The sequence below is a fragment of the Mesoplodon densirostris genome, chromosome 7 (assembly GCF_025265405.1).
Source record: "Mesoplodon densirostris isolate mMesDen1 chromosome 7, mMesDen1 primary haplotype, whole genome shotgun sequence".
In the NCBI taxonomy this organism is placed as follows: Eukaryota; Metazoa; Chordata; class Mammalia; order Artiodactyla; family Ziphiidae; genus Mesoplodon; species Mesoplodon densirostris.
The window spans coordinates 71597417-71614412 of NC_082667.1; the positions used below are offsets into that span (position 1 = coordinate 71597417).

The 16996-nt window shown below is 37.9% G+C and overlaps 1 protein-coding gene across 4 annotated transcripts in view; it reads right to left on the bottom strand.

Moving 5' to 3' along the window:
• The window catches only part of SOX6 (SRY-box transcription factor 6), a 636653-nt gene that overhangs the window by 82614 nt on the left and 537043 nt on the right, over positions 1-16996 (bottom strand). For all 4 annotated transcript variants that reach the window (XM_060103234.1, XM_060103233.1, XM_060103231.1 and 1 more), the window contains one exon: positions 4418-4567. In XM_060103234.1, coding sequence (XP_059959217.1) covers positions 4418-4567 — 150 coding nt within the window. The remainder of the gene's footprint in view (positions 1-4417; positions 4568-16996) is intronic.

A 16996-nucleotide genomic window follows, 5' to 3' on the forward strand; every position in this document is an offset into this window, starting at 1 on the left:
ACCAAGCTTCATATAAACCTGAGTTCAGAGTTTTCCTCAAATTTGGAAAATTTTCAGCCATTACTTCTTCAAATGTATTTTTCTGTCCCTTCCTTCTCCTCCTGGGGCTCCAGTTGCATATATGAGGCCATTTGATGTTCCACAGCACTGATAGTCTTTTTTCTATGTATTTCATTTTGGACAGTTTCATTGTTATGTCATCAAGTTCACTAGTCTTTTCTTCTATAATATCTAATCTGTTGCTATTCCAAATCAGTACTAATCCAGAGTACTTTTCATCTCAAACACTGTATTTTTCATCTCTAGACATTCAATATAAGTTTTCCATGTCTTGTCCTATAATGTTCATGTTTTCCTCTACATTCTTGAATATATGGAGTTTATAACACTTGGTTTTACTCAGTTTTGAATATAGGCAAACTTCAGATATATTATGGGTTTGGTTCCAGACCACTGCAGTAAATCAAATATTACAATAAAGCTAGTCACATGAATTTTTGGTTTCCCAGTCCATATAAAAGTTATGTTTATACACTACTGTAGTCTATTAAGTGTGCAATAGCATTATGCCTAAAAAAACAATGTATATACCTTAATTAAAAAATACTTTATCACTAAAAAAAATGCTAACCATCATCTGACTATGCAGGGTTGCCACAAACATCCAATTTGTAAAAAGTGCAATAGCTGTGAAGCACAATAAAATGAAGCTCAATAAAAAAGGTTATGGGACTTCCGCGGTGGCACAGTGGTTAAGAATCTGCCTGCCAATGCAGGGGACAAGGGTTCGAGCCCTGGTCTGGGAAGATCCCACATGCCGCTGAGCAACTAAGCCAGTGCACCACAACTACTGAGCCTGTGCTCTAGAGCCCGCGAGCCATGACTACTGAGCCCGCGCGCCACAACTACTGAAGCCCACGTTCCTAGAGCCTGTGTTCTGCAGCAAGAGAAGCCACCGCAATGAGGAGCCCTCGCATCACAACGAAGAGTAGCCCCCACTCTCCACAACTAGAGAAAGCCCACAAGCAGCAACAAAGACCCAACACAGCCAAAAATAAAAATAAATAAATTTATAAAAAATAAATAAATAAAAAAGGTATGACTGTATATTCTAATTTATTATTTATTCTTATAATTCAATAATTGCCATTTCCACCAACAATGCCACTGAGCATGGGAAGCACCTATTAATTCCCAGTCAAGTCAGTCCCTTTCCACAATGGCAGGCCTGTTGTTGGTCCTCACAGCCTGTCCTGGCCCAAGAGAAACTTTGTGGGTGAACAGGAGCAGATATGCTTACCTCTTCACTTGGCTATAGTTGGAAGTCCCTTATAAGAGCTGTTTTTACTGTCTTATATACTAATTCTATCATCTGTGTTATTTTGGGGTTTGTTTCTAATGATTGATTATTCTTTTCATCATTGTTCATATTTTCTTGCTTCTGTGAAAGCCTGGTAATTATTGAATACATGCTCCACATTGTGAATTTTACAGTGTTGGGTTTCATAGTTTGTATATTCCTTTAAATATCTGTGGACTTTGTTCTGAGACACGGAAAGCCTTACTAGGCTTACTTTTAAGCTTTGTTAGGCAGGTCCAGAGCAGTCATTAATCTAGGGATAATCTGGCCCCACTAGTGAGATAATACCCTGCTGGGGACTCTACTTGGTGCCCATATGTCAAGTGATCTTTCCAATCTGGCCAGTGGGAACACAAATCATTCTCAGTTCTTTGTGAACCCTGCAATGGTTTTGTCTGCTACATTGGTCTTTTTCCCTGGCCTCAGAGAGTTTCCTCACATGCATGTGCTGATCAGTACTCAGCTAAATACAGGGGAACCTTCTGCAGATTTCCAGTGCTCTCTCTATTATATACAGCTCCCTCCTCTGGTACTCTACCTCACAAGTTCCATCTACTTGGCATCCTTAAACTCTGAACTCTGTCTCTCTACTCGGGAAGCCTTCCAAGCTGCATGTGGCTACACGTCCCCTCCCCCCTCCCACCCCTGCACTATGGCCTGGAAATTCTCTCTAGACAGTAAGATGGAACAACTGTGGTGCTTGCCTCACTTGTTTCTCTTCTACCAGGGGTCACTGTCCTGTACTCCTACTGGAAATGTCTGAAACTACTGTTTTATATATTGTGTCTTGAGTTTTACTTGTTTAAGTTTGGAGAGTAAGTAAATCTCTGTTCCTGCATAATGGTTTAAAATGGAAATCTTCTAGGTTTCTTTTAGGATCTCTCTCAGTATACAACCAGATATTTCAGTTACAACCACTACTACCACCCACCACCATCTTCTTTATTAGCATCAGATTATCATCAACGTCATCACTATACTAACATTTATGGAATAGTCACTATATTCTAGAAGATGTATTATCTCATTTAAGACCCGTAAAAATATTAACTTCCATTTTACAGAGGCAAAAACTAAGGCTGAAAGAAGTAACTTGCCCAAGGTGACACATCTAGTAAAAGTGACAGAACTGACATTTGAACAGAAACATCCTGACTGCTGATATTGACCATTATAGCAAATAAAAATTCTGGGGGGAAAAAAGGAGAGGAAGACCATCTATTTTTATTTTTGTTACCTTCAGCTAACAATGCCCTATGTCACGTAGTCGTGTTATATACAGAGGGAAAGAATGACTACAGAGAGAAACATGAAATATTTTAGTGACCATAACTCTTTCAATTAGCAAAATATAAGATTATTTTCAGAACTTCTGTAATAATAGGTAGGAGCTATTTTAAAAATTTAAAACATTTGCTTTATGTCTTGGTCTATATATTTTTACTCACACATACAATAAACAGTCTAATAAGTATAATAAATGCCTCCTTTGTTATTAACATAAAGTATAGTCAAGTCAAATTATATAGAGAACTCCGTAAGAATTTGCATGTGGTCAAGTGAGTAATAAAATTCAGTTGGCCCACAAAGCTGGAATGGTAAAAGCAAATATAAACTTGAATCTAACCAGGGAACATTTTACTCATCCAGTAAAGGCTTGGTTTGGTGCAGTTCCATTTGGCCAACGCACTTATAAAATGACTTTTTCATGTTAAAATATCTAATACTCAATACCTCAAGTCACTGATGTTTGATATGCTTATACTCCAACAACTATAATTAAACAAAGTGCCTTGGTTTGAGTGGTAGTGTTCTCTTATTCACAAAAAGAAATTCTTGGAACACAAAATAAATAGTCTGTTTCCATAAGTTAATACTATCTTATTAAATGTAAACCGCCTATTGTCATATCTCAATATTTCTAACAACAAAGCATAAATGTTCATCTACTTCTTTGGAGAATCTAAAGGCATGGGTGGCATTAAATTAATTCCTTTGGGTGGGCACTGGCAGAACTATCCATCCTAATTATGTTTACTTTTTTTATCTTTGGTATTTGGGATCCATATTTTTAAGGGCTTTTCTGAAATCTCGAAGTCCCTATCTGCAAGTTTTAGAAAATAAAACAATTTCAGTAATTCTGTGGTCTTCAATGCTGTTTTGTTGGCCTTAGATGTTTCCCATGTAATGAGTTAAAAATAATTGCAAAATTTCTCCAAGTGCAGTACTTTGGGCACATTACAATAATACATCTGTGCTTAACATATCCCGCAAAGTAGGTAAGTCAGTGATACAAAACAATTGTTCCTTTGAGCTGTCTGAATTTGTTAATTCAATACAGGAAGCAAAGGCAATCGCAAAAACCTATAAGTACCAGCTGCAGCACAAAGTTAGACTGGATCATCAAGTCACCAAGCACCTCCTGGCTACCCCATTTTAAGACACTGAAAATCAGTGAGGAAAGGATCTATTAATGTTTCAGTCATAACTTGGGCAATCCTGTTTATCCTATCACAACTATACATGGCATCAAAGCATGATTAGGTTATGACACCACTCATTCCTCAGAGCCCACATTTATAACTATTTCTGAAGGAGAGAGCTTTATCAACAAACCATATAAAGTCCAGCACTGGGTTCTATTTTGTCAATCTAAAGTTTTGAGATCCTCCTCCTCTAGCACTGTAAGTTGGCTCCCCACCTGTTTAAGGAAGTTAGAGAGAAGTGTCACAAGACTATGACAAAGACTGGTAATAAAACCATGGCCATTCATGCCAATGAACATTAAAAAATAAAAGCCAGAATCCAAAGGGGGACAATTCTTGAGAAGTAAGTGTGCAGATATAGGTGAAGATCTCACAACATGGCACTATTGTTATCAAAAGGGAAACACCTGTTTCTCAGTGCTCAACCATGAAATTTACAATAAAGAGGAGCATTTTGGGGTTCCTTTAGGCTGTTTTGCTTCCTGCCGTTTATTCCCAACACAGCCTGGTTCACTACCTTTCTTGTGAAGCTATTTTCCAAACTGTTTCCATAATCCTGCAAAGCAAATACCTTAACTTGAGTTACAGGGCTGGTCCCTCTCTTTTCATTTTTTATCCCAGTAGGTGAGACTGCCCCTGCTGTGTTTGGTGGCTGTGGAGTTGATGGCATCTTTGCTCCAGGTGACACCTGCATGCTGGCCAGCTGAGCGGCGTAGAGCTGCTGCAAAAGAGGGAAGACAAACATCATCTCTTTAAATGCAGCTGAAATGGAGTTTCAAAAAAAACTTACCGTATTGTTAGATAATTGTTTCTCTGACAGCCTTGACATTTCTCTTTCACTATTTTTAAAGAGGAAAATGAAAGAGAATAAACAGTATAACAGAAAGAAAGAGCAATGATATGGGAGTCATTATTCTGTTCCTTGTCCTTCTAGAAATAAGTTTATGACCCTAAACAAAGGATTGGATTGCTCTAGGACTCAATGTCTTCAATCATACAAAAAGGAATTCTTCCTAGTACCTAAAATCTTCATAAAAGTTCCCTAAAAGTCGGTACGTCCATTCATGTAATTTTAATATTCATGAACTAAGAAACTGATCTAAACTTTCCTAGGGATTTCTGGAAGAACATCATTCTAATCCAATACTGACTAAACTTCTCTGGGGATGCTGACCCGTCTGGATGATAAAAGTGCTGCCCTCAAGATCCCTGAGGCCCAATGGCAGTTCCTCTTTCCTCAGGGTCTTATCTCTATGCAGCATATAACATAATCCAAAAGAGAATATAGCCAGATTTGTGGGGGGGAAAAATCAAGCTTCTTTTTCCTAGCACAGGGTGTGAAATCCTTAACTGTAGATTTATTAGCTTTGGGGTGAAATTGGTCATAAATGAATGTGTTAACCTGCTATGGCTAACCAGAATTCAGATACCTCAATTTTAACACAATTTCATGCTTGAAAATGCCATTCAAATATCTTCTTTTCTTCTTAACATCAAGAATTAAGCCATCAAGATTATGACTACCTTGATAGTCATATTTCTATCATAATAAAATAGAAAGTTTCCTAGTTCATTAACCACAGAGAAAATAGCTCAAACTTTGCCATATTAGTAGGGGAGGAAAAACAGGTGGTTTGTATGTAATTTCCAGCATTACTATCATTCAGATGGACAAATAAAAAGAATTACAGATCTTTCAACACATGTAATTAAATGAAAGCTTAATAAAGAATAACTTGCAAGAGCCAGATGTGCTTATGTCATGATTGTTGCCTTCTTTGGACCAATTTTTCTAATATAACAAGCCTCTAAAGAAATTAAAGTTTCATAATTCTGTATGTGCAATGACTCAGTGGCAAGAAAAATTCACAAGTAAGAGTCAGTCAAACTGCTAGAACTTCGGGGGAAAGAAAGGACTATCTTGTTTCCTTTTTCCTTGTATCCTTTTATATCTTTTTCCTTTAAAATTCAGCCAGGTGTCTTCAAAGGAAGTGGGGCGCGGGGGTGGGGGGTGGATGCTGAGCCGGTGAAGAAAAGTTCTACACTGAATGGAGGGGAAAAGTACTGGCTATATGGTGGCTGGTATCATGACCAATATGCCTTACTATTGAGTGTTAAAGAGTCAGGAAATCTTCGAGAGGCAAGAGTCCTTAGACATCATTTATGCCTTCATTTTACCTCATGATTCACAAGATCAGAAGAAAGTCAATTTTACTCAATCTTGAGTCCTTCAAGGAACTTCAACTAGTGAAGAAAAGCGGAAAAACAAATCTTTGGACACAAATCTATTTTTTAAAAGGCTGACTAAATTCAGAAATCCTTCAAAATAATTGAACAATATAGGTGCCTTGGAGAAACAGAGTAGAGTTCATTGCTCCCTCTACAGTTTCGACAATCATCTATTTTACATCCCGTTCTAAAGGCTTGTACCTAAGAAAGGCAAGGTGCCTTAGAATTGTTGATTCCTTGGAATTCCTCGTGCCTTCTGGTTCCTGATATGTTAGAGGCAGGAAGAAGTATAGCCACAGTCTGTAAAACTCACAGACCTGGGTAAACTGGACAGTAGAATATCAGATAAGATTTAGTAGAAAGAGCCTTGAAATAGAAATCAGAAATTAGAGTCCAATGTAAAGACAGAAAGTGCTCATGAAAATAAAAATTTTCACATTCTGTCTAACAAAATATATGAGTTTAGATTAGAAGTATAGAGCTTTTTAGATTGAAGACTTTAGATCTGACTTGGAGAAAAGAATGCCATTCATTGAATAGGCATAGGTTTACAGAACAATTTCACAAATAGCTCATCTTCTAAGCGAACATTAATTGATTATGTTCCATATGCCAGGCTCTGTATTGGGATCTGAGGAGGATTCAAAGTCTTGGAACAAGCATATAGCTCTGGAGGAGATGGAAGATAAAGATCCTTAACAGTTGATTTGCACCTTTCCTGCAATGCTTATCCCTTTTTAAAACTTTGTGTTTAGTTATGCACATGTCTTATCATGCTTGATAGACTGTAAGCTTACTGAAGTCATGATCAACCTAATTATTATTATTATTATTATTTTTATTTTATTTTTTTGCAGTACGCAGGCCTCTCACTGCTGTGGCCTCTCCCGTTGCGGAGCACAGGCTCCGGACCCACAGGCTCAGCGGCCATGGCTCACGGGCCCAGCTGCTCCACGGCATGTGGGATCTTCCCATACCGGGGCACGAACCCGTGTCCCCTGCATCGGCAGGCAGACTCTCAACCACTGCGCCACCAGGGAAGCCCCTCATTGACCAATCTTTTAAGCATAGGATTAAGAAAGTCCTATGAAGATCTCAGAAACCCACAAATACATATTACCTCTAGTAGTGTTTCTGGAGTTCTGTGTCCTGAGACTAGCCTTGGATCCTAGTGACACTTTAATAACTAAGTCTGCTTAGATTCAGCACAAAACAGTAGGTCCTCCCAACCAAACTCAGCCTTATGGTAAAATTCTTGAGTGTCTTTGAGTACACACGCTGGCCTATGGCCAAGACCTAAGAAATGTTTTGTGTCGGGTCATTTTACAACACTATTGTATTTGGGAAGAAAGGCATGCTTTTCCCCCCCAAGGAGTCAAATTTACATCAAATTATAATTGGTGATGTCACAGTGCATCTAATATTTCCCATAATGTGAAATACATATATATTCTTTTATACCTGCTTTCTGTGATAAAATCACATAAGATCTCCATAAAGGAGATCTCCAAAGGAGAGCACCATAAAAAAAAGTGAAAGGCCTTTTATTCTCATAATCACGATTTTCACATAATCACTCATCCAGTCATCACCCCCATTCATTCGTGTGTTAATTCAACAAACATATATTGAGCACCAGCTCAGTCAGGTACTGTGCTAGGTATTTTACCTTTATTATTTTATTTCATCTTCAAAATAGTTATATATGATAGGAATTATTATCTATTTTAGAGTCACTTTAAAGCCCATGTGCTTTCTGCTTTTATATGTTAAAATAAGCTATACAGTGAATCACAATGAAACGCATTTCCTATTCCTAACCACCAGACAAGAATCATGGTCCAAGAAGAGAGATTCTGATATTGCTGCTCTTCTGAGCTCTTTTGACATCTTCCAGATGTCTCGCAGCTACTTTTTCTAAAATGGCATTTCACAATCCTCAAATGGAGAAAGAAGAGTTAAGGGTACTACCAGCTACCTTGAAGGAGCAAGGGGCACAATTTTTAGCTAAACTCCCTTCTCCAACCAATCTTTGAGCCATAATAGAAGACACCTGAAATACCCTTGTGACATATGTTTAAAAGACTGATAAAGTGAAAAGAACAATGCAGACTATGGGTAGAAATAGGAGAACTTGATAAAAAGAGAAACTGACAGGGGCTTTAAATTGGCACCAGTGTGCTCTAGTATATGGAAACCAAAGTAAAAAAGCAGGCACAACTTCACTTGTTGTATTCTCTTTGGAGTAAATTCTCCTGTGTTTTGTCATTTCAGTTAGAAAGGGCATTTTAAAGTGGCCTGTCGGAATCTGACCCAGAGAGAAAGAAAAAAAATTCTCCCTCAAATACAACTTGTCTATTGGTAGATAATGAAGAAAGGAAGAAAACAGAAAAATGCTATTCTATAAAAACAGATTCAATAGGCACTAACTTGAAGATTTCAACTCTCACCTTTATATTTACCTGATTTGCTATGGTTCCAAGTAATATCTGAGAACTCCAGGCCTCTAGCCCAGGTCAACTCAGATGCTGTTGCTGTGTTTCCCTGACACTACTCAGGGGCACAATAAGGAAATGTTGGAGAAACAAGCAGGGTGGGTAAGGGGGCAACCTTAAGAAAATGTCATTATTTACTTGATTGATGCTGCCTAACACTAGGCCCCAAGCCTGGCTCAGTTCTCCAGGGATATCCTGGATTTTGTTACCCTCTCAAAACAATACTGATGACCATTCCTCTGCCTACCAAGCAAGGCATGCTATAAAGCTGGATAAGTTCAGCTGTGAGGCTGTGAGAAGGTGAAACGGAGACAGGGGTAATTAAGCAGCTTGATTTAGTGCTTGTTCAGCACAGGGAAGAAACTGGGTCAGTAACAAGTCACTACAGACTGAAAGAGGGGTGGGGGAGAGAGCTTAAAAATAATTTGAAGGCGATCACAAATACTTTTACTTCTCATAAACCTCCAATGTCAACAAAATGATCCAGGAAATATAGCTGTGGTTTTATGGAAAGAAAGAACTGAAGTCCTTGTTTTCAGCATAGAAGCTACTTGTTCAGCTGTACCCCTAATATTTGATACCAAAGAAAATTGGCTGTGAGGATAGGAGGTGAGAGGAGGAATAGGGGAAGAACTACTACTCCCACTTGTCACATATTGGTTTAATTTCCAAGTTAATCTCCTTGCCCCTCCTGCATATTTTTCTATTGCCATATTTTCCTTTCCTATTAACCCCTCTTGTTTATCATAATTCTACTCATCTGTTGAGTCTCAACTCAAAAATCACCTTCTCTTTAAAGACCTGACCACTGCCTCCTTTGTGTTCCCACTATATCTCATTCTCTATCTCTGTGTACTTTCACCGAATTATGAGTTCCTTAAGGGAAGAATTGAGTCTTATTTGCTTTTATGTCCCTAGCACCTAACTTAATGCCTGACAATTAATAGATGCTCTGTTAACATGGACCATTAAAACCCCTTCATTTACCTTGTCTCTGTCTTCTTAAAATTACTATAATTTCTGCCCACACCATTTTCTTAGTATACTTTTCCTCACACCCTCTCCAAAAAGAACCCCAGAGGTGGAGGTCAGTTCTCTTCATTTCTGTCTTTTTGGACCAATAAGCATGTGAATTCACCATGTAATGCATTGATTTTCTTGTAAAGAAACACCAGATAACACAATGTTAGCACAAGGAAGAATTATATACATGATCTAATCCAATCCTTTTGCTTTACAGATGAAGAAAACTAAAGCCTAGAAAAGGGAGTGATTTGCATAAGCATACCAACTTGTGAGCAGTGGGTAGAAAGAAATCTAGAACCCAAGGTTCCCTATTTTCCCCATTTGGTGTTCACAAGGACTCATTTCTCTTTGTGTTCTGTTCTCTTGGGGAACTAACTGCAAATAGAGTTTGTACTTTCTATCAGAGCTTTTAGTTTGGACTACATAAAAGGGATGTTTTTCCACCACTCCCCTAAGATTTAAAGAGAAATTCATCCTACATGTACTTAAAAAGTCATCATTGGGCACCCAAGAATGATTTATGTTGTAGAATTTTATTTTAATATTTGTCTTAAAATGTATACATTTTAAAATGCAACCATAGTAATAATAATAATTAACCATAGTTAATTATAATTACATTAAGGTTTCTACAGATGTTTAAAATTAAAGTTTATGCAAAAATAAATAAAGGGACAAATTTGTCTCAGGTGAAAGCAGATCTATTTCACCCCCTTTGAGACTTCTGCCATTTGTCTTCCTACAAAAAACCAAGGGAAAAATGGGACAAGCATTGACTGTAAGCCACTGGAGAGCCAAGACCTGTTTAATTCATTTCATTATCCCCTGCAGCCGGCTCAAGAATGTCAAGTAAAGAAAAATGAATTCAAAAAAGAGTTTTCCTGGCTAGAGATCATCTTGCCTATTTTCCCAAGCACTGAGTAGCTTGCTCCTCTGACATAACTCATTGTGCTAATGGGACGGGGAATAGGGGGAATACGTTGGGTGTGGAGGAGAGGAGAAGCTGTGAAAAACAGAAAAAAGAATAGGAAAGAGGCTCAGGTCAAAGGTCCTACCCTTGGACAAAGAGAATATTTTTAAAAATTGGGAATCCATCAAATAACAGAGCACCCTGTCATCTGCCATGAAAAAAGAAATCAGAATTCATTCTCTGATTGCACCAATTATATTGGAATGCACTCAGAAGAGCATTTCCTTATGGAACATAGTTGCACAGTGCAAATAACTAAAAATAAACAAATCCACCCCCAATAGTTTTAGCAAGAAAACTCAATCTCTCGCTGCTTCTTCCAAGTATCTTTTCTTTCAGGGTGCTAAAAAAAATATGTAAGTACATAATTCTTTATTTACAGAAATAAAAGTGCAGTCATTGAAACAACTGGTAATTTGGTTCTTGAAGCAAGATATTCGAAGAGGTGATAATGAGGGCAGTTGGAAATAGGCATTATGGGAATGAATCTTACTGTTTTCCTCTGTTTCCAAGAGCTGGGCAGGCAATGCTGAAGAGATCCAGCTCTCTGAATGTGCTCCAAGTGGTACAGCTGGCATTTGTAATGCTCCTTTAACTCTCTAGTCGCAAAGCCATAGCTCTAGTCGCAAAGCCACAGCTCATCAGAGAAGTCTTAAACAAATGCATCTTGACTGTACCAATAGGATATAAATATTCATCAATGAGTCCAGAAGTTGGATGTGAAATCCAAGCATTATTTCCCATAAACTAAGTCACAGGGAATTTTTCAGTGGGTATATATATTTGAGTGCATGTGCTGAGTTTAATAAAATACTTTCAGTAAATGAATATATGTTAGGTTCCCAATACTTAAAAGCATTGTTTCTTTGTAACTGAAAGGTGAATTTCAGTTCAAGCTCATTCAAAAACTATTTATTGAGTGGCTACTACTGGCCAGGTACTATGCAAAAAATATAGAGGAGGTCAGAAAAACTAAAAGAAGAAGACATATGAATACAGACCCAAAAGAACTGAGGGAGCAAACCAGGTCATTATCTGGGGATAGCATCGCAGGCAGAAGCAAAGGATAGGTGAAAAGTCCTAAGGCCAAGAGTGTGCTTGTGCTTAGAATGTTTGAGAAACAGCAAGGAGGCCAGTGTGGCTACAGCTGAGTGAGCTGGGCAAAGGGTAATAGGTCAGGTGTCAAAAAGATAGCAAGGGGGCCAGACCATGCAGACTTTGTGTACTATCAGACAGACTTTGGATTCCATTCTGAGTTTCTGGGTTTCTAGGAAACACCATTACAACAACATGGCAGACCTGGAAATCCCTCAGCAATACCCACAGGAAAATCTGGAGATATGCCAGGGCTGCCTTGTCCTGGCCCATGATGATTGCCAAGAAACCAGATGCTATTGCTTGAAAAATATTCTACAACTGCCCAGCTTCTATGCCTTTCGATTTCCATCCATAAGGAAGCCTCCAGAAACAACACAGAATGAAGACAAATATGGGTAAGTATGCAATGAAAAATGTTTTTAAATTGTTATAAATATATATTTGGGAAAAAAATGCATGAAAGTGTAATATTTTCTAAATGCTAATTTTTCCCTTTAATGAATGGACAGAACAAATGTTGCTGGTTGGAAATAAATGTGTTTATTATATGAAAATGTTTTTACTGTTTTTAAACTGTAAACTGTTTTAAACTGGCTTTTAATTTCTCAGGAGACTTTGGAAGGTTGAACACTAGAATTATGCTAATGAACAAAATTTTATACCTACAATGAAATGTACAGATTTATTTTTTAAATCTCATATTAATAATAACATGAGGGATTTCCCTGGTGGTCCAGTGGTAAAGAATCTGCCTTACAATGCAGCGGACGCAGCTTCGATCCCTGGTCAGGGAACTAAGATCCCACATGCCGCTGGGCAGCTAAGCCCGCATGCCATGACTACTGAGCTTGTGCACCTCAACTAGAAAGCCTGCGGGCCGCAAACTACAAAGCCCACACGCCCTGGAGCCTGTGTGCCACAACTAGGAAAGAGAAAACCCACCCACCACAACTAAAGAGAAGCCCACGCACCAAAACGAAGTGCCCATGTGCCGCAACTAAATCCTGACGCAGCCAAAAATAATAAATAAAATACATAAATAAATCTTTAAAAAATAATAACATGAAATGTGCATTTGTAATAAATATTGAGAGATAAGGATGTATTTTGAATTCACTTTTAAGTGATCCAGTAAACTCGGTAAGAAATAATGCAAACTATCCTGTTCGTCCCTTACTCTTATATTTTCTTCTGTATTTTTAAAATTCAAATAAATGTTTTACCTTGTTTCAGAGCCACCTCCACAAACTATCATTTTCAGACTGCAAATTATTAGTATTGACCATTGGAGAACTTCAGTGTATTTTGCAGTATTTAAATATGCCATCTGTATCCTACAGTAATACCTATGGCTAACTCCCTAATTAGCAGAAAGGAATGATACCTTATACACAGCAGCCGTAGTAAAAATCATTCAAATAGTTTGTAATAAACATATAATGTGCTTTAATGTCACTAGATATGATAGTGACACCTATCTCAATAATCCACCTTGGAAAATCATTCTAGCAGATGAAGTGGGTAATGGTTAATATAAAGGATTGAAGAAGAAACTTAGAAAACTAAGGTTTATATGCTGTTATGAAAGGGAGGACAACACGGTGACTAAGTGTGCACACTCTTCAGTCACAACCTACTAATTGTGTGATCTCAGGCAAGTTATTTAATCTCTCAGTGCCTTAAATTTCCACATCTTTGAAATGGGAAAATAAGAGCACCTACTCCAAAAGATTTGTTGTATGGAATAAATAAATAAGTTAATCCACATAAAATACTTAAAACAGGGGCTCACCATAAAGACTCCAAACCTGTAGGCTCTTAAATCCTTATCGGTATATTCTCTTTAACAGATGTCACTTCAAAGATCTTATTCAGAAAATACTTAGCATTTTTATTCAATTTAGCAAAAATGTATTAGGAACACAAAGATGAAGAAGATAGGCTGTCTTTCAGGTGCTCAAAGCAAGAATAGGAAGGAGAGAGGAAGAAAGACACAATATGATACCTTTACAAATTACTACTGAAACACCATCGCTGGGAACAATTAGTTTTTTTTTTCTCCCAGATTTATTGAGATATAATTGATAAATAAAGTTGTGTAACTTTAACATGGACACGTGACAATTTAATATATGTATCTATTGTGAAATGATTACCACGATAAGGTTAGTTAACACATCCATAACAAATAGAGTTTTGACTGAGGACAGTTAGGTAGGTTTTACTAAAAGTAAAGCCCAAAAAAGAGATCTTATGTTAGCTAAAAGTCTAAAAATAATCCTGTAAAATTATTTAACAACAACAACTACAAAAATCCTGAGGAGAATGGACACCAATCCCTGCAACACAGGGAGTGTTTAGGCTATTAGAATTTCTATTCTGCTTTTAGTAGTGTCTCCCCTCCCAGCCCATTCCTTTGGGCTAGTACCCAAAGACTGCTCCATAGAACTAAAATGTTCACACTAAGGGCCAAATGTAGCTTTGAGAAAGGCTTAAGGTTTATAAAATGTACCACTTTTCTGGCAAAAGGGAAACCACCCTTGGCTATTCATTTAGGGAACAGGAACTTTGCTTTGTTCTTGTTTTCATTGTCCATTGTTGGACAGAGAAAACCCCTTAAGCATTCAAAGTTCTAACTTAGGGGGGGATTTTCGAAATCTCAATATCTCCTCTAAGCCTACCGTAACACCTCTAGAAAACGCTCGTTACACGATGTAAAATCCCAACTTTAGTTTGTTAAGAGGGCATAATTCCAAGCGGACCATGGAATATTTATGTCTCTCTGCAGCTCTTTGAAGGAATAATCTTATGTTTTTGTGCCTGTCGTGGGTCAGAGGTTCAAATCAGCACTTCTTTCTGTCACTTCTTATATGTTTTACTATAATTTACAGCTCAGCAAGAGGACTCATAAAACAAAAGTGTCTATTTTATTTCAGCAACTAATTCTAGTTAATCAAAGATTTCCAGCCAAACAACCCAGCATGAAACTCTGCATGGAAAATACGAGGAGAACAAAGCATTTTGTCAAATAACACATCTCATGATGTAAACACATATGTCTCTTAAAGGAAATTTTATCGTTTCCACATTATCAGCATACAAAAGGAGCATTCTTGTCGCAGACCTGGTGCGACTGTGGAGTCATCGTCATTGGAAACAAGAGCCTGATTAGGTTCCCACACAGATATGAATAGACTTTCCTTTTTTAGTGAAATAGCTGCTTTTATTCCTTTTTACAACAGACTGGTAATTGTCACCCTAAAAACACTGAATTGTACTAGGGCAACATTTGTTTCTGCTCTTTTTTCCCATCTTTTTAGAATCAGCCAATAACATCACTATCCCTTCTGGTTGGTCCTCTTCTGGAAAGTCTGAGTTAATCCACAGCTGTGTGAATGTGAAAAAGGGACACAGCAGGCTAAGTCTGTTGGGTCTCTTGTCTACCAATAAAGTGCACAGTCTGCAGGACAGATGTTAAGAAGATCTGTTAAATAAGTCAGTGGCAGAGATCCTGACCTCTGCCAAGGAACATTTTATTATTCCAGAAAGGGGCATAATTGCAAGGCATTAACAATTAGAAGAACCGTAGCTTTTCTTTATAGATTTTACTCCTTGCTTCATCATTTGGTTGAAATATAGTATCAAGGCCCATTCACTGAGAAGCAATGTGCTAAATATGATGGGGTTTAGTACAAACTGCAGATTACAAGATTTCCCCAAATCCCAGGGAAATGGTTGGACCTTGGCTTTGCTTCAATCTTAAACAGTTTTGTTTATTCTGCATGTATCATTACACTATTTGTACAGTTTCACTTGCCACAGGGTACCATTGCACTAAAGGGACTATGGATCTTAACAAACGTAGTTTCCTAACTATTGGATCTAGTGTAATGGGAAATATAAACTAGAGATCAAATTAATAGAGGAATATCACATCATAAAGTTGTTCTCTATACTGCTTAGTCAGGAGGGAGGGCAGAGTCCCTAAAGCACATTTCAGGTGTGGCCACGGAGGATAACTGAACAAACAGAACTGCCAGGGGGTGGAGCTAGGGGCACAGAACCCCAAATTTCCAGAAAGTGGAATCAGAACCAAATCAGAAACATTACCCATGCCCAGTGGTATCTCAGAATTACCACTTTACCACTTATGGTGTGAATAAATTATGTTTACCATATGCATTGCAAATTCCCAAGTGTGGTGTAAAAGGCACTTTGTGGTCCGACCCCTCGTTTACCCTTCCAATCTCACCTCCTATTGCTCTTGTACACTCAGCCTGTGCCAGACCATTTGTTGTTTTCTGAGTGTGCCATGCTGTCTAGTGCTTCTGCACCGATGGGCAGACTGTGCTCTTTGTCTGGAGTGCTTTTTATCTCCTCTGTGTCTCTGCCACTCTGATTCCTTCTCCCATAAACCTAGAGAACTTCTACTCTCCTTTCGAGATTCATTTTAACATCACCACATCCATGAAGATTGCCAATACTTCCCCAGGCAGAGCTTAACACTTTCTCCTCCCATAGCATTTTTATTTTAGAAACACATATACTTTAATAATTATCACATTGTTTACCAGACCGTGGGCCCTCTGAGAGCAGGGATCAAGTTCTATCCAGTTTAGTATCCCCCAAATAGAGAAGAGTACTTACTACACAGTAGGCACTTAATAAACATGTGGGGAATTAATGTATGAGTGAACTAATTAAACAATTAATCATTTTTCATGTTTATATAAATTTACATTCTGGCCTTGTCACTACTACCAGTACTGTTACAGGGTCTTACACTTTAATATGCCTTATTTTGTTTTTTTAAAGGAGAATCTTCATTAAGTTGGGACATTCAATTGTAAAACATATATCTCTACAGAACCTCATCCCTGCCCACCCCCACTTAGAATCAGCAGAAGCATGAGATATATTTTCCTCTTGGCCATACGTTTAAATTCAGTTTTTCATCCAAAATTTATTTACAAGAAGTCATAAAATTTAGTTCTTCACACTGTTCCCTCACAATTCTACACACCCTAACTCAGGCCACTTAACAAGCTGTGTAGCTTTGGTCAAGTCACAAGAAGTCATAAAATTTAGTTCTTCACACTGTTCCTTCACAATTCTACACACCCTAACTCAGGCCACTTAACAAGCTGTGTAGCTTTGGTCAAGTCAATCTATCTCTCTAGGCCTCAGTCTCTTCAACTATAAAACCAAAAGATTCATATGATACTTGACAGTATGTGAAGCATCTTTCACAAGCATTTTCTATTTATTTCTCACAACTGCTCTACGGGGATAGGTATCCCCATATCCATTTAATAGAATTTGGGTATAGAAA